Consider the following 21,442-nt stretch of genomic DNA (forward strand, 5'->3'; position numbering starts at 1 on the left):
CCTTTTTATAGGGCATTGTGCACAGCAGTGTCATCTGGTGGCGATGCTTTTGGAAGGAGAGGAGTCAACACTTTTGTCATAAGAATCCGTGCAGAGGTCCTGCCACTCTTTTGTAGCCTACACTCCCTGAAAATATTTCTACTCTAACTGCACCTCCTCTAAATCCTCTTTGTATTTGAAGAACTCCAACTCTGCTTCTTGTTGGGGCTCTGGTGTGGTTGAGTGCTCCAGTTCTGTGGATTCTTCTTCACTGGCCTTTTCCCTCGTTGGTTTATGGAGAATTTGAAAGGTTTTCTAGGAGTCATCAAGCGCCTTCTTCCTTATCAGTATGGCCTCCATTTCAGACTTGGTGCTATTTCTTCCTTTCGTAGTAAACAGCCTCTTGTTTGGCATCAAAGATTTTCCTTTTGGCGTCGAAGTCTCCTTTTAGCTGGACTCTTAATCCCTCCCGCTCTTTAGGTCACCTTTCAGAGTTGAGGCCAGTTCCAAGGTTTTGCTTCTGAATGTGTATTTTTGTTTATAGACCTGTGGAGCTCTTTATGCCTTTGCTTTCCTTCAGTTGCCACTGTTTTCAGTGTCCAGGGTATCTTTGCAAGCTTCGAGCCCGATTTCAGCTCTGCAAGCTGTGCCCTTGCAGAGTTACCAAGCATTTCTTGGTATTGGCCTTATTCGATAAGTCTTTTATCGCTCAACCTCAAAGACTTCTTCAGCTTCGGAACCTTCCACCTTGTGCAAGTTTGATTTCTTCAAGTTATCCAGTATTGGGGTATCTTTCATAGATTCACATGCCTGAATCATTCCCCGTGGCCGAGGCGGGAGTCCCCGGTAAATAAAAAAGTAGTGCCAAAATGCTAGTAGTAGTAGTAGGCCCAAAGAAAAGGCCAAAAGCCTGTATCTTAGCAGCCTATCTACCTCATTATGCAAAAAGAACCAAGAATTTGGTAACAACCAATCAGACACCAGCACCCTTCTAGAACCCTCTTAGCAGAGCCAGTTCTCCTCAGATTTTCACCGCACGTCGTGTGGAAGGGAGTCTCCCTTAGTGCCTCTCAGTTTTCTTTCAACATGCTTCAGCATGTCAGACAAGAAGGCTTTGTTTAAGTCCTGCAGGACCTGCACAAAGAAGAGAGTCCATGTTGATGATCAACATGTAGACTGCATCTACTGCCTCTACCCTAAACATGAGGCAAAAGATTGCAAGATTTGCCGCACCTTCCCTACAAAAACTCTCAGGGATAGGGAGGCGAGAGTGCTTTTGTGGCTTAAATCCTCTTCGGCTGAGGAGGATGACAAAGCCTCTACTTCTAGCAAGAGAGCTAGATCGCAGGACAGCTCTTCCAGCGAAGGGAAGAAGCGTCAGAAATCGCATCATTCTACTTCTGATGCGCATTCTCCTCAGGATTCTACAGTCAAGACTACCACTGTGAGTAAAAGCCTTTCAAAATCTTTGGCTTACTCTCAATCTTCAGTTTCTGTCACCTCGTCTGCTTCTTCATTGACACAAACCTTCACGACGACGGCACTTACCTCTCCTATTATGTCTACTAAGATTACTATCCTCACAAAGAAGCCCGCCGTCGAGGTGTCGTCCACGAAGTCCTCGTCGACGAAGTCAGCTGTACCGCCGTCGACGATTCCGCCATTGAAAAGCCTGTCGACGTCGAGCTCGTCGACGAAGAGTTCGTCGACGAAGATTCCATCGTCGACGAAGATCCCGTCGACGAAGATCCCGTCGACGAAGAGCCCGTCGACGAAGAGCTCGTCGACGTCGAGCCCGTCGACGAAGAGCTCATCGACGAAGATTCCATCGACGAAGACCCCGTCAACGTCGAGCCCGTCGACGAAGAGCTCGTCGACGAAGACCCCGTCGACGTCGAGCCCGTCGACGACGGCTCCGTCGACGTTGAGCCCGTCGACGACGGCTCCGTTGACGACGATGGCACCGTCTACGATCCCGTCGACGATCCCGTCTATCACAGCCCCGTCGACGACGATCTCGTCGACGATGACCTCTACTCCAGTTTCCACCAGGACTTTTCAACTAAAGTCTTTTCAAAGGCAGGACATTTCCCCGCTTACTCCCTCGCATCTCCTGGAAACTTATGTGCAGTGTGACGATGATGATTATGTGGACGACGAGGACGAAGGGCCCTTTGGGATTGCTCGCCATCCTTCGGAACTGCACATCAAATGTCAGGAGGACGATGATGATGAGGAAGATGACAATTATCAAGGGCATTACTATCAGGAAGACATAGTCGTTCCGCATCATAGACCCTGCTACACACAACCTCATAGGAACGAGATGTCACATCTGCCTCCTACTTTAATACAAGACCTACAAGCCATGCTTGCAGATTATAAGCAGCGTTTTCCACCGCAGCCAAACGTTCCACAGGTTCCACAGACTGCGCCGCAGCCGGACCCATTGCCTCTGTCTGAGGGTCCAGCCCCAATGCCTCAACTGCCTGATCCTCCACAGGACCCGCATCAAGATACAACCTCGGAGGAGGAATACGAAGAGGGTGAGCTGCCAGACCCAGCAGACCCTTGGGATTCATATATAATCCCTATGCCTTCGCCACCTACCCCTCTACCATCTGATTCGCCTCCAGAAGATATAGGGGGGTTCCATAACCTTATGCAGCGAGCTGCGACCAGGTTCAACTTGCCGGTCACCATTGAGCAGTCTGACTGCTTTCTGCATGACTTTAAAGAAGAGTCAAGAAAGGTTACGAGAGCTATCCCTATCATTGAGTATATTTGGAAAGAAGGGGTTAAAATCATGAAAAACCCGGCATCAGTACCAGCGGTGCTTCCACGGATTGACAAAAAATACCGTGCTCCAGCCGACAGTCCCTCTTGTCTCATTGGCCAACCGCGTCCAGACTCGGTTATATCTCAGGCAGCCCAACAAAAGTCTAAGAATCCGGCAGCACCGGTCACTACACCACCGGATAGGGAAGGACGCCGACTGGATCTGATTGGGAAAACATTTTCAACTATGGCAGCTGCTTCCATCAGGGCAGCCAACTCCCTAGCGATAATAGGGCGTTATGATCGCCAGATGTGGTCAGAAATGGCAAGCTTTATCGACCTCATCCCAGAGGATAGCAGGCAAGATGCTCGAAAGATTTTGTTGGAGGGTGAGCGTGCAGCCTCAGAGACTATCGACTGCGCACTGGATATTGCGAATACGAACATTCGCCAGTTGGCTGGGGCTGCGGTTCTCAGGCGCCAGGGTTGGCTGAAAGCTACCACGTTCAGACCAGAAGTCCAGACAAAAATATTGGACATGGCCTATGATGGCGAATCATTGTTTGGAAAACACATAGATGACGCACTCCAAGCAATTAAAACGGATACTGATACTGCAAGATCGTTGGGCTCCTTGCAATACAAAAGAGGTACCTTCAGAGGAGCAAGGGGTCGTGGATTTTCTTCCAGAGGAAGTTATCATACCCAACAAAATAGGTACCAGCCTCAGTATCGACAATCATATCAGTCTTCCTACAGACAGACCAATACATCTGGTCTCTCTCATCAAGGCGGACGAAAAAGATCGCAGAATCAGGGAAGAGACACCTCACGGAAGCAATGATTTCTGCAGGGCACCTTCCACTCCTTTTCCCCTCCCTGTGGGTGCGAAAATTTCAACTTTTGCGACCAAGTGGCAAGAAATTACGTCGGACCAGTGGGTTCTGGACCTGGTTCACAACGGTCATACCTTAGAGTTTGTCACCAAACCACCCAACAAACCACCCAAGGGACCCCCTCCCCCTCGTCTTCACTTACTATTCAAGGAAGCTTTAACGATGCTCCTCAAGAACGCAATCGAGAAGGTTCCTGCGCTTCAAAAGGGGACAGGTTTCTATTCCCGCTTTTTTCTCATCAAGAAGAAATCAGGGAAGTGGCGCCCAATCTTAGACCTTCGCAATCTGAACAGATTCCTCAAGAAGCAGGGATTTCGCATGGTCACTCTGGCGGAAATTCTTGGTTGCCTCAACGAGGGAGATTTTCTAGCTTCCTTAGATATGGAAGACGCTTACTTTCACATCCCAATACATCCGAAGCATCACAAGTATCTTCGCTTCACAGTGGCTGGCGCCCATTACCAGTTCAAGGTGCTCCCGTTTGGGTTAAAATCTGCCCCAAGGATCTTTACGAAGTGCCTAGCTCCAGTGGCAGCAGTGTTGCGCTCCCAAGGAATCCAAGTCTTTCCGTATTTGGACGACTGGTTAATAAAGGGTCCTTCGGAAAGATCAGTCAAGACTGCCGTGACAACATCTCTTCGTCTGTTCCATTCTCTGGGGCTTACGATCAACAGGAGCAAATCTCAATTACAACCAAGGCAGATCCTTCCTTTTCTGGGCGCGCTGTTAGATACCGCCCGCTGCAAGGCATTCTTGTCTCACGAACGGCAGGTTCGTCTTCAAAACTTAGCAATCCGAATTTCCAAAAGAAAGTCAGTTTCTGTCCGGATGTTCGCGTCGCTCCTAGGGATGTGCTCCTCTGCAATACACCTCGTTCCTCTGGCGCTGCTCCGCATGCGACCCTTGCAGGAGGAGTTACACCTTCAGTGGCAGCAGGTGATGGGCTCCTTCGACGACATCATCAGAGTCACTTCAGGCATGAAGAGCGCTCTACGTTGGTGGTCCCATATTCCCAACTTATCAGAAGGGCTTACTTTCATTCAGAAGATTCCAGACTTTGTCCTCACTACCGATGCTTCCATGGAAGGATGGGGAGGTCATCTCCAAGATTTACAGATACAGGGGAAGTGGTCCCCAGAGTACAAAAACAAACACATCAACAGTCTGGAATTACGAGCAATTTTCCTGTCTCTGCAAGCTTTCCTTCCAAGGATTGCAGGTTCTTCGGTTCTGATTCGAACCGACAATACCACCAGCATGTTCTACGTGAACAAACAAGGAGGAACAAGATCAGCAACTTTGTCCACGGAAGCTCAGGAGTTGTGGGAATGGGTCACACTCCACAACATAACCCTCAGAGCGGAACATGTCAGAGGTCTCTGCAATACATTAGCGGACACGCTCAGCAGATCCCAATCAGATTGCCACGAATGGGAGCTAGAGCAAGCTCAGGTGCTCAGAATATTCAGAGCTTGGGGAACACCACCGCTGGATTTGTTCGCCACGAAGGAGAACAAGAAATGCCGCTTCTATGCCAGCAGATACCCTCAACTGGGCTCAAGGGGGAATGCCCTGTCCATGCGATGGTCAGGGATTTGTGCTTACGCTTTTCCCCCGATACTCCTGATACCGAGAGTCATACGCAAGATGAAGTTGGAGGGCTGTCGTCTCATCTTGATTGCACCCAGATGGCCACGCCAATACTGGTTTCAGGAGCTCCTATTGCTATCACAGGACCAGCCGATCCGTCTTCGCCCGACGCCCACAATGCTGTCAAGGAACAGAGGTCAGGTTCTCCACCCGGACCCTCAGTCCCTACATTTACACGCATGGCTCCTGACTTCTTAGAGTTTAAGGACCTGGATATCCCTCAAGACTGTAGGGATATATTAACAAAATCACGAGCTCAGAGCACGATAAAAACTTACCGTCTAAAATGGAAACGGTTTTGCTGCTGGTGTGAAGCAAACCAGGTGCACCCGGTGGACGATCCTGCAGAAAAGATCCTTCCTTACTTGTTACACCTGGCAAGATCTGGACTTTCTTTCCCTTCAGTCAAGGTCCACTTAGCTGCACTTTCCAGGTTCAGAAGGGGTGCTCATGGCCCTTCTCTTTGTTCATCCTCTTTAATTAAACAGTTTATGAAAGGACTATTCCGAGAGTTTCCTCCGGTCAGACTTCCGCCACCGGAATGGGAACTCAACACAGTCTTGATGCAATTAATGAAGCATCCATTCGAGCCCATCCACAAGGCTGACCTAAAATTCCTTACATGGAAGGTTGCTTTACTTCTGGCTTTAACATCAGCTCGAAGAGTGAGTGAAATTCAGGCGTTTACTGTAAAGGAACCTTTTCTACACTTCACTCAAGACTACGTGCACCTCCGAACTAATCCAACGTTTATCCCTAAGGTGCCTTCACAGTTTCATCTTAATGAACCAGTGACGTTAAAAACTTTCTTTCCTAATCCATCCACCCCAGTGGAACGAGCCTTACATTCTCTCGATATCAAGAGATGTCTTAAATTCTATCTTCTGAAAACAAAGAACCTTAGAAAGTCCGATCAATTATTTGTGGCTTATGGCCAAACTACTCTGGGAAAGGCGGTTACAAAATCCACCATTGCCAGATGGATAGCATCTACAATACTTTTCTGCCATGACAAGGCTCACAGGCCTTTGTTGAGGAAACCCAAGGCCCATTCCACGAGGACAGTAGCAGCGTCTACAGCATTGTTTGCTGGTGTGACTCTAGAAAATATCTGCCGTGCTGCGACATGGAAAAATGTCCACACTTTTACCAGACATTACTGCCTCCAATCTACGCATCGCGATGATGCAGCAGTTGGGCAAGCTGTGCTACGACATCTGTTTCTTTGAGATACCTTCAGGTACCCTTTTTTTCATATTTTAATATGTAAGATGTTGATATCTTTAGTATAACAATGCAATGTGTTACAATGATGATTTGCATTCATGTTTACATGCTTTTCTCTTTATAGATTGCATATTTCGAATTTTAAGATCTTTTCTTCTACCTCTTGTTAACAAGCTGTGGATGCAATTAGGGAGTACCAGCACTAGTCTCCCGCCATCCGCAAACGACTGTATACTTGATATACTGCTCGCTATTCTGATTCAGGCATGTGAATCTATGAAAGATACCCCAATACTGGATAAGAAAACAAGTTACTTACCTGTAACTACAGTTATCCAGTATTGGTATCTTTCATAGATTCACATGCACCCACCCTCCTCCCCGTAGAGTCAGTTCTATATAATTTGGGACGTTCACTTCCCACTTGTGCTACGAAAATCTGAGGAGAACTGGCTCTGCTGAGAGGGTTCTAGAAGGGTGCTGGTGTCTGATTGGTTGTTACCAAATTCTTGGTTCTTTTTGCATAATGAGGTAGATAGGCTGCTAAGATACAGGCTTTTGGCCTTTTCTTTGGGCCTACTACTACTACTAGCATTTTGGCACTACTTTTTTATTTACCGGGGACTCCCGCCTCGGCGACGGGGAATAATTCAGGCATGTGAATCTATGAAAGATACCAATACTGGATAACTGTAGTTACAGGTAAGTAACTTGTTTTCTTTTTCTTCGTTGCTTGACAACTAAAGATCTTATTTGTGCTGCATTTGTACCATAGCGTAGTGTGCCCACCACAGTTTTTCTCTCGCCGTCAAGGATTTAGCCTTTAATATGGAACATGTATCGCACCCCTCCGCCTTGAGGTCCTTCAGGTGACAATATATGCAGACACTGTGGTTGTCCTTCTGGGTGAATTTATGGTGAGTTAGGGCATAATCTAAAGGGGGTGTTGCTGATAACCCATGCTCATTTGCTGACCCACGTGTTGAATGCGCATCCTTCTGAAAACCTGCCGAAAAATTGGTCTTTCTTTGGTGGCTTGATGAACTTCCTCAGTACCCATCAAGGGTTCAGTTGAAATCCTCCAACTTTTTCAGTGAATCCTTGGATTTCTTGGCGAAAAACTTTCCTTTCTTCTTTTCGGCTCCAGAACTCTCAGCTGTGCTTCCAGTTCTAACAGCAGAAAAAATAATCTGGAGATAGTGACCACACTAAGCACTTCCGGGACACACTTTTCACATACAAGGGGGGCATAGCACTAAATGGTCGACAACTTGACAATTCCCACACAAAAAAGAGATAAGGGTTAAAAGGGAACATTTCGGTCTCAGTCACTACTTGGCGGAATAATGCACAGTATTCGAATCCTAAAAAGATGTGCTTTTCTTTAATTGCTTAATGGCACATTTTTAGTCGAGTAACCCACCTGAGTGTGACTGTGTCTCTGAAAAGCCTTCCCTTCATCATATTCTGCTGTGTCCATCATTTGTAGGCCGTTAATATCTTGTGACACTAGTAGATCCACCTATTCAACTGATGACTGTGAACACTGACTTTCAAAGGATTAAGAGCGTTAAGAGTTCACCCACAATCCACCCTTGCTCTTTTCTGTGTTAAATAAAGGGACAGAACAGAATCACCTAAGTGGAAAGACATGGCGCAACATGGGAAGCTGTGCCATTCACTTCCACACCAGTGTTTCTGCACCATTTTTATTTTTAGAACTCCTTTCCCAAGCTCAGCACCTCCCCACCAATGTCCAAAACTACTCTAAATTACTTAATAGGAAGAAAAGGACAATCTTCAGTGAGGCTGAAACAGGAAATGGATCTGAAGTAAAAATCACAGGAGGGATGAATTCAGTCACCATATAGGGTGTGGGCTTAGTCGGCGCTTTTAGGCACATAATGATTACGTTTAGGAAGTATAGTATGTCAATGTTACCTGTAATGCTAGTTTGTCCTAGTTCACTGAAGGATAAAACCAGGGAGGTGGGCTTCGTCTCACTTGGTGCCACACACATCTTTCTTATCAAGTGGTGCTTTCCAGGATACCCCACAAATTTAATGCCTTTGGAGACTGAAATCTTGACATGAACCTGCCGCAAGAAAAAAAATCTCTTCCTTAGAAACAAGGTTTGCTTTTTCCATCAAATACACTAATACCACTTAAGAACACAACAGACCTAACTAAAACATATTATGGGCTACTCTCTTAGTGAATCTTCCTCTTCCTCTACCTGTCAGCATCAGCATTAAGTATTGTCACATCATTCTCTTGTAATACACTCAAGCATCCGGCCATGCTGGGCAATCAGGATGAAGATCTCCTATTGCAGTGCATACCTTGCAGCAGCATTATCACCATGCAGGAATCCAGAAAGTGTAGGAAGAAGACCAGGCAACTGGCCTTCTTCTGCTGCACTTAGAAAATGTAGACCCCCCACCTCCATCCAGATTCTGTAGCCCCATCACTTCATCAATTGTTTTGCCTCCCCTACATAGTGAAGAAGTTTTGAAGTGACTCTTCCACCCACACCCCATCAATAACCTTGTTCCTAAGTGAATTTAGTTACTCTTGTCTACTGGTCATTCATCCTCGTTTTGCTACCTTCACCTCTACCTTTGGATGCTGACTATTCTCCAACACTAGATCTTCCATAGATCCCATGCTTGAATTATTCCCTATTGTCTGCTGGGAAGCCTCAGTAGTTTAAATCGGCATTGAACGTTGTTAAAACGGCCACAGGTGGAGGAACTCTCTTTATTTAGTAGTGCATTCACCTTGAAGAATACCACCCAAGCTTTAAATAATCAAGTGAATGTACCAAGCACTCTCATTTCCCCTAAAGGGAAATGCATGTCGAGTGTGAGGGAGTCCCAAGACAGAGCTCTGATCTATCTACTCCAATTAGGTCAGAACTTCAGGATTGCTACTGGGTGACGCCCCATATTCAGCTTCATCCCATCGATCAAAGTGGGTGATTTCTGGGTATTTGTTCTTCAGAGTGAGGAACGTTCAGTCATAATTTCTACCGCTCGGATGGAGAATAAATCACTCTTCAAGATCTGTTTTGCTTGGAATTTAAAAAGGATATCTTGATGGATAATTCTACCTCCTGATTTCTCACGTTCTGAATATCCCAGGCGCTAGACTGGATCCAGAAAATTTTTCAATAGCTCATCCACGATGGCAGGTGGCACTGACTCCATATCAGCACTGCAAATTGCAATCCATCCCACTGTGATGTCACTGGACCCTAAAGTGCCCATCATAGTGCCCTGATATTAGTTCCCTTTTTTCTGCACCTTTTGATGTGGATGCAAAGCTCACTCTACTGATCTCTTTACACAACAAAGTTCATTGTACTTCAAAAAAGTTTAGTGCTGCTGCTAGGATATCTCTCCTCAAAGTTCAGGGTTTAAACCCTGTATGGACTGTATGAGTCAGATGCCCATTGCAGACCACCACAACATTTGTCTTTGGTATCTGGGTCAGTGCATGACACACAGTTGTATGAGTCATGCCTTAGCATGCACCCCAAGGACATCAAAGAGAGAGAGTGTAAAAAGGGTATGACACGTACAGGTGACAGATGCATGGTTAGTTTAAAGTGTTAATGTGGTACATTGTTATGAATTAAACTTTTATGCATTTGAATGTGTCTTACGTGCTCTGCGAGCGGTGATTATGGATTCCTTTAACAGTTACAGCATTCGCTGTTGGGCTCCTGACTGGCCAGTCACAGTGCGCCATGTGCTTATGACTTTGGAATTAACTATCACTTCAATCTTACAAAAGGAGCCTGCCACTTATTACAGAAAGGCAAAGTTGTTCCTGGTCAAGGCTTGTGATGATGGCCAAGCCCAAAATAGATTCTGTCCTCGCTCGAAGTTCCTAGAGTCCCCTTCTTCAAGATCCTCAAGAGACAAGCAGTGCAAACATAAAAAGAAAGGGAAACAGTGATTCCTTCAAGTGTCACTCCTCAAAAGGTAAGTTGCTGACATGTTTTCTTTCCACTGCAGCATGAACTAATTGAGATACCTGTATGCTAGGGCATGATGCCGGTGTTGCCTGCGGCCCTGCTGCCAGTGCCAGACCCCGCTGTAATATGAGAGCCTCTGCCAAGGCTGCAAGCCAAAACGGCTTATCCAGAGTTTCTGAGTCCGGACTCGGATTCTGCCTTTTTAAAAAATATGTTTGACATCTTTTGACATTCTTTGGTCCCCCCACCCAAGAGCATCTTCTTGCCCCATGGGATACTTATTGGTGCTTTTCCAGTTCCGCCTTGGCGTGTCTTTCCTTGACGCTGTTCACCCCTTTCCTTTCTCAGCCTCCATCAATGCCTCCAGGCCCCAAGCAAGAACTTTTCTAGCACCATTACCGAAAACAGCTCTGATACCAGTTCCAGGCCCGACAACTCAGGTCCCACAATTGGACCAGCCCTTGTCTAAGTCTGGGGACGCCTTAGTCAGATCTCAAAGAGAGACCGAAAGAGCACAGGAGAAATGTATGTACAGGTAAACTATGCACAACTTATTTGGCAGTGACTCCATTCATCTGGGAGAAATGATTAGACACAAGCAGCCATGGCAGGCATGGTTATCCATTTATTGCCTCCTCTTTCCATGAATACCACTGACTGCTTGGCTCTTAGGTATGGTAATGGGTTAGACACGCCCCCAAAACAGATATTAAATACCCTTCCATGGCCCCAGCCACATGAGTTATCTTAATAGCCTGCAGCCTTCCGTACAGCCCTCGGAACTTCTTTTTACCTTTAATGTGGTGCTCCTGGACCCAGTACTGACCATGTAGGAAAAGCTCACAGCGTCCTCACCAGTGAGCAGGTCGTGGCTTTAAGGTGTAGACCAGCTCTTGGTGATCCTGCTTGTTTCTCGGTCCACCCTTTTCCTGAGAGTTTCGTCATGCAGGCCTCTTGTTCTTCCATACAATCATCTGGAGCTTTCCCAGTAGACAGTAATTCTGAAAACTGAAGGCTGGAGACAAGAAGGGTTTCTTGGCAGGCACCCATGTGCTCAAGTCTTTGAATGTGAATCATCTTTTGGAGTGTTAATCCCAAGCCCTCTGGGAAATGGTAAGGCTAGTCTTTCTGAATTTGTAACACCACTGTGAGAAAGTGCCATCTTTCTTGCATGGTATGCCCACACTTTTTGCTGAATTGCTGAATGTACTTTGACTGAGTGTGCCCGGGACTCCTGCCAATCAGGTGCCCATGGTCTATGTTCCTTCCCTAAAACACAAAACACAAATTGGCAAACCCTGGCCACATGTCAGCCCCTGGTAAATGGTACCCTAGGTACCCAGGGCCTTGTGACCAAGGAAGGCCTCTAAGGGCTGCAGCACTCATTGTGCCACCCTTAGAGGCCCTGTACCCTTACACACACACACACTGCCCTTGCAGGCTGGGTGTCTGGGTACAAGACAAAACAAAAAGTCGACATGGCACACATCCCTGTGTGGCATGCCCACCACCTACACTGCCATGGCATACATCAGCCACCCCTCTAGCTGGGTGCCCTATGCCAGTGGTGTGGGCACAGGAGCAGGAGCCCTGTGCCCCCACAGTATCCAGGTCCATTCCTGGGCACTGTAAGTGCAGTGCTGCCATTTAAGAGTACATGGTGTCGAGAGCTCGTCAAACACGAACTCCACAGCACCATAATGGCAACACTGAAGACCGAGAAGTGTGGTATCAAACTTCTCAGCACATTCAACCCACACTGATGCCAGTGTGGGATTTAATGTACCAAGCACCCCAGAGGGCATCTTAGAGATGCCCCCTAAAACCTAACCTACAATCCACATCTGTTCTGAGGCTGCCTAGGCTGCCACACAGCAGACATGTTGCTGGACCCCTGGGTAGGAGAGCCCGTGCTCTCCTGGGCCTGCAACAATGCACATCCTGGGACAACAGAGGGTAAGATTTCCCGACACCAAAAGGCACCCCTGCACCTGGCGCCTCGCGGCCCCCTGTGCCCAATCCCGGGGTACCTACCTATCCTCCAACTACCCAACTTAACTCTCGAAGTGGTGGTGGCACCTTAAGAATCTTCGTCCCCGAGCTTGCAGCCTTTTTCTAAACCGGAGCTTTCCCATTGAAATCAATTGAGCGCCCGAAGGCTCAAAAGCACCCTGCACCCAGCCGCCCGAGTGGCCCTAGCAGTGCAACCTCTACACCTACCTACTTCCCCACTTGTCCTGAGTAAGTGACCAGGAGCCCAGCTCCCACAGCCGCGTGGCTTGCTAGTCAGCAGCCACCAACCAAGGCCCCCTACCTCTCATAGGATAACATTGGGCCTAACTCTCTCTGCACCCGGCCGCCCCTGTGCCGCTGAGGGTGAACCAACTGTACCTACCTGACCCTGGGAGACCCCTGAGTCTATGCCCAGAACCTTAACTCTACCAGTCGAGTACTTACCTTTAAACCGATAACTCAATTTTCTCCATAGGGTAACATTGACTGGTTTTTCCTGAAATTTCTTGTGTGGACTTTTCAAAACTTAAAATATTCACCAGAAATCAGCCGAGTAACGAAAACGAAAATACTCACCTGCTATTAGGTGAGCTCCCAGTGCTGCTCCGTCCATCACCACCCCCTTTTGTACCGCTTTGTTCGCCATAAGTTGGCAGGGTATGCTCAGACGTGAGTCCCTTGCTCACTTTGCCACTGGATTCAAGCAAGCCTGGCTGAAGACGGCTGAAATGCCAGAAACCGGTCCTAGGAAGCTTGTTTCCGGTCCAGAGAAGGCATGGCTTGGCAGTTCGGGCTGGACTGTTCCCATGAGGCACAGGGTCAGACTGATTTGCATATGGCCATGTCTGAACTGGGGTGGCAGAGTGGGCTAAAGAACGGTGATGGATCAAACCCAGATCTGTTGACTGGGTGTGAGTGTTTGATTGGTTCTGATGCTCCGTCCATCACCACCCCCTTTTGTACCGCTTTGTTCGCCATAAGTTGGCAGGGTATGCTCAGACGTGAGTCCCTTGCTCACTTTGCCACTGGATTCAAGCAAGCCTGGCTGAAGACGGCTGAAATGCCAGAAACCGGTCCTAGGAAGCTTGTTTCCGGTCCAGAGAAGGCATGGCTTGGCAGTTCGGGCTGGACTGTTCCCATGAGGCACAGGGTCAGATTGATTTGCACATGGCCATGTCTGAACTGGGGTGGCAGAGTGGGCTAAAGAACGGTGATGGATCAAACCCAGATCTGTTGACTGGGTGTGAGTGTTTGATTGGTTCTGATGCTCCGTCCATCACCACCACCCCCTTTTGTACCGATCTTGGTGCCCAGCACTGCCTCTGAAAAATACTTACAACTGTACTTACCAGTAACTCAGTTTTCTCCCATAGGAAATCATTGACTGTTTTTCTGTGAAATTTCTTCTAAGTGTCAATTTCTGCAAACTTTAAATATTCTTTAAAAATCGTATAATTTCTGAAAACATAATTACTTACCTGTTTTGGATAAAGGTCCCAGTACTGAGTCTAGGCACCCAGTACTGGATTACAAAGGTAACGAGAACATACTGTACCTGCAACTTGAATTTTCTGCCATAGAGAATCATTGACTGTTTTCTATGAAATATTTTCAACTTTTAAAATAGCAAAATATTGTCTAAAAATCATCACAGTAATTAAGTCGACTTTTGTCACTTGATTCCAAGTACTGACCCAGGACTGAATCTAGGATCCAGTCCTGGAATTCCAAAAGTAATCCTAAAAGTAATCTGTTGCAAATAACGTGAAACTTCCATTGAACTCAATGCATTATTGTGTTTAACATTGTGTTGCCTATTGCAACCACTTGTAACTTTCTACAAAAGTCAATTGCATATTGCAAAAAGTATTTATATAAAGAATCTCATTCTTAGAAAGTATATTTTAATACCTATTGTTGGTTCTAAAATAAAACAAGCATATATTTTTTATATATAAACCATTGGCCTAGAGTTCAGTTATTGAGTGTGTGAGACCATTTGCTGACTGAGTGTGTGCAACAAATGCTTTACACTGTCCTCTGATACTGCCTTACTGCTCGACCAAGCTACCACTTTCAGAGAGTAAAGTTCTATCTAACTTTAACCTCTGCCAAACCTCTGGAGACCCTTGGACTCTATACACACTATACCTCGCTTTGGTGCAGTATATATAGAGCCAGTTTCTTACACACATCAGAGTAAGGTTATATCTAACTTTAGCCTCTGCCAAACCTCTGGGGATTGTGGACTCTGTACACCCTGTACCTATTTGGGAACAGTATATACAGAGCCACTTTCTCACTTTCTCACAACCACCAACAAGGCCATTTTGTGGAGCTAGTGCGAGACGGTCAAGACACATCCAAACACATAATCTAGTCTGGCTTTGATACTGCTGACTCTGTAGCAAGGGCAATGGGGTCTTCCATAGTCCCTTCGCAGTTACATCTGACTATGTTCACCAGGTTCTCACCTGATGTTCAGTCAACCTTAATGGATTTACCATTTGATGGATCCAAGTTATTTAGAGATAAAGCCAGGCTCTACTCTGGAGAGGTTTGAAACAAACAGGGCAACTACTCGTTCTCTAGGACTCCAGTTCCCATAACCTTTGCCCCACCCAAAGGTTTCCAGCACCTTCTGTTCATCGGGGCAGGCCCAAATGTAACATTGCTTGGCGCTTACTCTGCTCCTCAGCAGATTTGGGACATTAAGGTTATGATTCTGATGTTTCAGGAAGGTTTTGCATTCCAGGTGATTGTAGTATGCCTAGTAGGTCTGTTGGCTTCCTGCATCAACCTGGTCTCGCACGCACGCTGGCACAGAAGGGTTCTCTAATGGTGCCCCCGCAGGCAGTGATTCCAGCAAAAGGCAGATCTGTCAGACACCATTGTGATCTCCTGAAACCCTGCAGAGGATCTAGTTGATGACTGGTGGTGGAGAACATATTCAGCAAGATTTCCTTTGACCCTCCACCATTCGTGGTCATGGTAGTGAGAGACGCCTCCTTTTTAGGACAGGGATTGCACATAGAGAAACTGGAGATCAGAGGCCTCTGATCTTCAGAGGAGCAAGTTCTTCAAATCAACTTGCTGGAACTGAGTGTGATATGGCTGGGGCTCAAGGCTTTCCTCTTCATTTGCAGTCAGTTGGTCCAGATAGTATGACCACAAGGTGGTATGTCAAGAAGTAGTGAGGACAGGGTCTGACATTCTCTGTTGTGAAGCAGTGGAACTCTGTGCCGACTCCCTGAGTTGTTTCTTGCCGGTCAGAAGTGGCGCCCTCACCTGGATGTGATGGAAGACATCTTTGCGCTCGTCTCAATTGGATCTCTTTGCCACTCTTGTCAATGCACATTGCCTACACTTCTGTGCCCTCCAGTATCCACTGCAGGGAGCCTTGAAGGACACATTTCAGTTGAAGTGGAATTTTCCATTGCACTACAAGTTTATCCCATTCCATTGATTTCTCGGGTTCTAAGTAAGATTCGCCAAGTGTGGGCCCAAGTCATCTGCATTACTCTAGACGGGCCGAGAAAATGTTGTTTGCAGACCTTCTGCATCTTTCCCAGTATCCTCTACTCCATTTTTCTCTCAGAGCGGGCCTCCTCACCTAGTTGAAGGGGCAGATGCTGCTCATTGTCATTCAGAACCTCCTCCATTATGCTTGCATATTAATGAGGGACTCCCAAGTTAATTTTAACTGTCAGAAGTATTGTGACTTTGTCTGCTTACCGTGATTCAACTAAAACAGTGTATTCTGGAAGGTTAAACAGGTTTGTTCCTTGATTCGCCGATGACAACGTAGATCCCTTTAGGGTCCACCTGTTCACTATTCTCGCTCCCTCCCTTTTATTAGCCCCAAAAAATTGTTCTGTAGGTACCCCTAAGGGATACTTGGCAGCCTTGTTGGCATTTCTCTGCCATCCAGATAAGCCGTCCTTATTTAAGTCACTTGTTTCCATTTGATTTCTAAAGAGAATGGCCAGTGTATTTCCACCTACTCCATTTGTCATGCTGCAATGGGACCTCAATTTGGTTTTAACATTTGTCATGGGGTTTTCATTCAAACCTCTTCCATGTTGCTAATTCAGGTTTTTAACATTGAAAACTGTTTCTGGATGGAGTCACTGCAGCGAGGTGTGTCAGTGAGATGCAAGCACGGAATGTTCACACCCTCTTTACGTGTTTTATTTCCCAACACGTTGGCCCTTCAAACCAGAGTTTCTTTCCTGCCAAAGGTGGGGACTCCTTACAATGCGGGTCTATCCATTACTCTTCCATCTTTTTTTATCCTCGTTAAGGAGGAGGAAACTCTTCATAGGCTGGACCAAAGGAGGTCGGTCAGCTTTTATATTGACAGTACCAAGGAGATTAGGTCTAATGATCAGTTCTACATAGGGTAAATATGGCAAAGCAGTACAGAAGAGAATCTCGTATCGGTGGATCATCTTATGTATCAAATTGTGCTGTGCCTATGCACGTATGCAACCACTGACATGCATACAAGTCCATTCCACTAGGGCAAAATCCTCAAAATCAGACTTGGCAAGGAGAGATCATGTGGCCAAAATCTGTAAGATGGTGACATGGACATCCTTTCATACCTTCGCTAAGCATTACTGCTTGGATTCAGAGGTGAGAAGGGATGGCCATTTTGAGCACACTAACCTCATTAATTTGTCTGATGCAGGGATCAAGTGAACCCTCTCTAAGTTCCGACTCACCAGCCAGTATGTAAGCCAAGTCATTGGACAGCTAGATAGTAAAATTCAAAATTGGGGGCCCGAACTCACATCGTACCAATGGGAGTTGAAGCAGACAGAGCCACCGGTCTGCGGGAAGTGTGCTAGCTAAGGTCTCCCAGAAGGGAGTGAAGATCCCAGAAGAAAGATCTGGGGAGAATTACAGGAAGTTTCCCAAAGTAACAGAAGAGTCTAGGGAGTGTCACCATTTAGCTATAGCGATGCAGCCTGCCATTGATAGAGGAAGAGATCTCCCAAAGGGGAGGCTTGACCGAACGGAGGTGAATGTCATCTCCAGATAGTCATCTCTTAAATCTGGGAGTGTGTGGTATATCCAGATCACTAGATAATGGACGGAGATTGGCTCCCAGTGAATAGGTCCTCCCACATCATGTCAAGTATGCGCGGGGTCGCCCCTGCCCTAAGTGGAAATGAGCACGATGTACCTCAGTTAATAATGAGTCCTGACATCGAGCCAAACTCCATCAGGAGGGAGGCCGCCGATGAAAGGTCGGAGGTGATGTCTCTGAAAAAGAGTAGGACATCCTCTGCATACAAGGAAACAATGTGGGAACCATCTGATAGTGGGATTCCCCAGCCCGCCCCCTAAGCCTATGCCTAAGCCACCAAGGGCTCCATCTTTAGAGCCAAAAGAAGAGGCGAGAGGGGGCATCACTGCCTGGTTTCACGTTCAACCAGGATAAACTTAGAGAGACCCTCCCCAAATCGAGTTTGTGTAGTGGAGGAGGTGTATATCAACTTAGTTATGTTGGGTCCGTAGCTGACCGGTTCCAGGACAGCAAATAAAAAATCCCAATAAAGAGAGTTGAACGCTTTGTGCATATCTAACACTAGTACTGTCCTGCAGGACCATGTAGTTTGGGTTTCTTCCAACGCTCGATAAAGCGATGGATGTATTCCTCCCCGGAACAAACCCAATTGCGGCAAAATTTGCTGAACTCTGTTGGCTAAAACTGCACTTAGGATTTTATAGTTGATGTTCAGTTTTGCAGTGGGCAATAAGATGTCACATCCTGGGGGTCTTTCCCAGATTTTAATAGTGAGACCATCGAGGCCCCTCTTATCGAGGTTGGGAGGCGCCCTGATTCCAGTGCCGCCTCGTATAATTTTAGTAACCTAGGAGCTAGTTCCCCTTGGAATGCTTTATAAAACTCTGCCAAAAGGCCATCCATGCCTGGAGACTTAGCGGTAGATAAAGCTGTTATTGCCATTTTCACCTCTTTAAGCTTTATGGGGCATCCAAGTCTCCCCGTTCCAAGTCTCAGGAAGAGTCTAGGAAGAGGTATAGGCATTAAAAATTGCACCAGCACCTCAGGAGAGGCCCCCCCTAGGGGCTTGTGTAAATCCATATAATAGGAAGTAAAGTAAAGGTATTGTGTATAGCCTGTTGTGCATTTAAAAGCTGCCATCAGGGGCTCGAATTGTGGTCACGGGGGGCACATTGGTCTCTCTATTAGCCAACCACGCCAGTATTCAACCCAGTGCCCCTCTGAGTGCATTCTAGCGCCATAGGCCGTATAACTCAAGCATCGGATATGCACTAATATCTGTGCTTCTGTTTCCCTGAGACTGCTCAGAGTCTGAAGGAGCCTGGGAGTAGCAGCGGCCCTCCGCTCCACATCTATGTATTCACACTCGGCTGCTTATAATTCCCGGAGTAGGTTGGGTCAGACCCCAACCAAATTCTGTATGCATTACTCCCGGATGACCACCTTAAAGGCCTCCCATTCCACGGGTAAAGAGAAAGCCGTGCCCTCATTGCGCTTGAAGTAGTCCTGGATTAAGTCGGCCAGGGCAATCCGGAATGGCGGGTCCTCAAGAGCAGAAGGCTGTAGGCTCCAGGTCGGTGTCGGAGATGCCCTCCGTCCCTATTGCAGACCTAGTTTTAGGGTGTGTGATGGTCAGAAATTCCCCTACCCAGATAATCTGGGGAGGTGATGTAAAGGGAAATTGTATGTGAGCAAACAATGCAATCAAGGTGTGATTAGCTTTTATGAACTGGCAAATAGAAAGAGTAGAACCGAACTCCTGGGTTTTGTTTGGCACCAAATATCTGCCAAGTCCCATTGTTGATTCTTAGCAGTGGTAACCGTTGGGATAGTGGGGAGTAGCGGATGAGATGGATTCAGGTCAAGGTCTAATACTGTATTAAAGTCCCCACCCAGGAGCCAAGAGATTTTTGCCCACCTTACTAAGTGGAGGGATAACCACTGTAGGAATTGGGTTTGCTCTGTGTTGGGGGATGTATACGCTGCCGATCAGGATCTGATTATCATTTAGGCACGCCACATGGGGCCCACTTTTTGTAACAGTACCTCCACTGGGGTCCCCACCCTCACCCATATTAAGACTCCCCTGGCATATGCCGAGTAATTAGTCATATATAACTGACCCCTCCACCGCTACTGATTTGGGGCTACCTATGGATGCGTGATATCTAACTCTTGTAACACAGCAATTTGTATATCTTTACATTTCAGAAAGGTATAAATGTGGTAATGTTTAGTGGAGGTATGCATCCAACGGATATTCCAGGAGAGCACTTTGTAGGAGAGGAGCATCATGTGTCTAGAATAACAGTCCCTCACTCTGTTTCCATGTGGAGGCATATATGGCAAGTGTAAATATAGGGGGAGTCCCATCTGAAAGAATAAAACCTGGGACCAATGATCACGATACTCTGGGGTTAAGAGGCAAACAAACATCAAACTGGATGTAACAGCAATACTGGGGGCAGCAAGGATATGGCCTGTCGCCCAAACAACATGTCCAGTTCATCGGAAGTGGGGGACAGCAGTAAAGAGTCGTTCAAGGGATGCTCACTGGCTAGGTCCCTAGTGATATGCTTTGGACACAGCGTGGCTCCCGTGTAGCCCAGAGAACTGCCGGTAGTACAGGTACGATCAGACCAATTCCACGGATCTGTGGTCTCCATGGGGGTGGGGCCCCACTGCTGCAGCATGCCATCAGTTTTTATAATTTCATCCACTTTCTGGGGGAAGTCACATGCGGAAGCTCTCCTGTCGCTAATTGGGCAGAGCCTCTGAGGCTGCTGATGAGGAGTCCGAATGGTCCACCTGTGCGGCGTTTAGGGACGCTGCCATCTCCTGGGCATATACCTTTGTAAGTGAAGGCATGCTCCAGGTTGGTGTTTGCCCGGGTTGGCGGCTCGGCTCCTGGCGGTGGCGGCCACATCTGAGAAACCCCTGTCTGTCCTCCGGCACTATCTCATTTGGCATCTTGGCTTCCAGACAATCCCAGGCCTCAGATGGTTCTGAAAAGGACAAAGACTCATTTCAACTTGGAAGGGAAAAGAAGCACATACTGCAGGCCTAGCTTCTTAGTTTGCGTTTCAACCCCAAAAAGAGGCTCATTGCTGCTGAACTGCCAGGGTATGATCTGGAAACAGGAGAATCTGATGATTGTCTTGAAGAATGGAGCTTGCCCTGCCGGCGTTCTTAAGGATTGTTTTGCGGTCTTTGATGTGCATGAGCTTGGCCACGACGGGTCGCAGTGGGGGCCAAGCGGGTGGGCGCCGTGTTGGGACCCGATGGGCTCTCTTGATGGAGAAGAAGGGGGGGAGTTCCTCAGTCGGGACCAGCTCTTTAAACCATTGCTCCAGATGGTCCACCATGTCAGAGCCCACGCAGTCCTCTGGGAGGCCTATAATGTGGATATTGCTGCACCTGGTTCTCCCCTTTGCGTCTTTAGCTCTTATTTTCAGGAAGTTCACCCTCTCCATGAGGTCCCATAGTTGATGTTGAAAGTGAGAGGCTTGTGGCTGAAGATCAGCAAGTGCCATCTCAGTAAGAGTGATCTGAGCTTATGATCATGCCAGAGCAGATTCATTTCCACTGCCACAGCATCCACCTTCATTTCTAGGCGGACCTTGGTGGTCTCAACAGCTGGCAGAATTACATCTACTTTGTCCCTTCCAGATGTGCCAGCTGCCCCCTTCAAGTGGGTCTCCGGGGAGCCCAAAGTCATGGCCATCATCCTGACTGGCTTGGTATGCCCCATCACCACGTTTCTGGGTCTAAGACTGCAGAAAGCAGGCTTGCCGGTCCTCTCTTTGTAGGGAGGTTGTCAGTCTGCTTGAAAGGGGGTTTTGGGGGTACAATGTGTACCAACTACCGAGGCTATAGTGAGTC

At 47.2% G+C, this 21,442-nt stretch overlaps 1 protein-coding gene across 2 annotated transcripts in view; it reads right to left on the minus strand.

The window, feature by feature from the left end:
• The window catches only part of CPAMD8 (C3 and PZP like alpha-2-macroglobulin domain containing 8), a 1,045,838-nt gene that overhangs the window by 689,218 nt on the left and 335,178 nt on the right, over positions 1 to 21,442 (minus strand). For both annotated transcript variants that reach the window (XM_085640012.1, XM_085640011.1), the window contains exon 21: positions 8,472 to 8,625. In XM_085640012.1, coding sequence (XP_085496138.1) covers positions 8,472 to 8,625 — 154 coding nt within the window. The remainder of the gene's footprint in view (positions 1 to 8,471; positions 8,626 to 21,442) is intronic.

This window comes from Triturus cristatus, chromosome 12 (genome assembly GCF_964204655.1).
Source record: "Triturus cristatus chromosome 12, aTriCri1.1, whole genome shotgun sequence".
Lineage (NCBI taxonomy): Eukaryota > Metazoa > Chordata > Amphibia > Caudata > Salamandridae > Triturus > Triturus cristatus.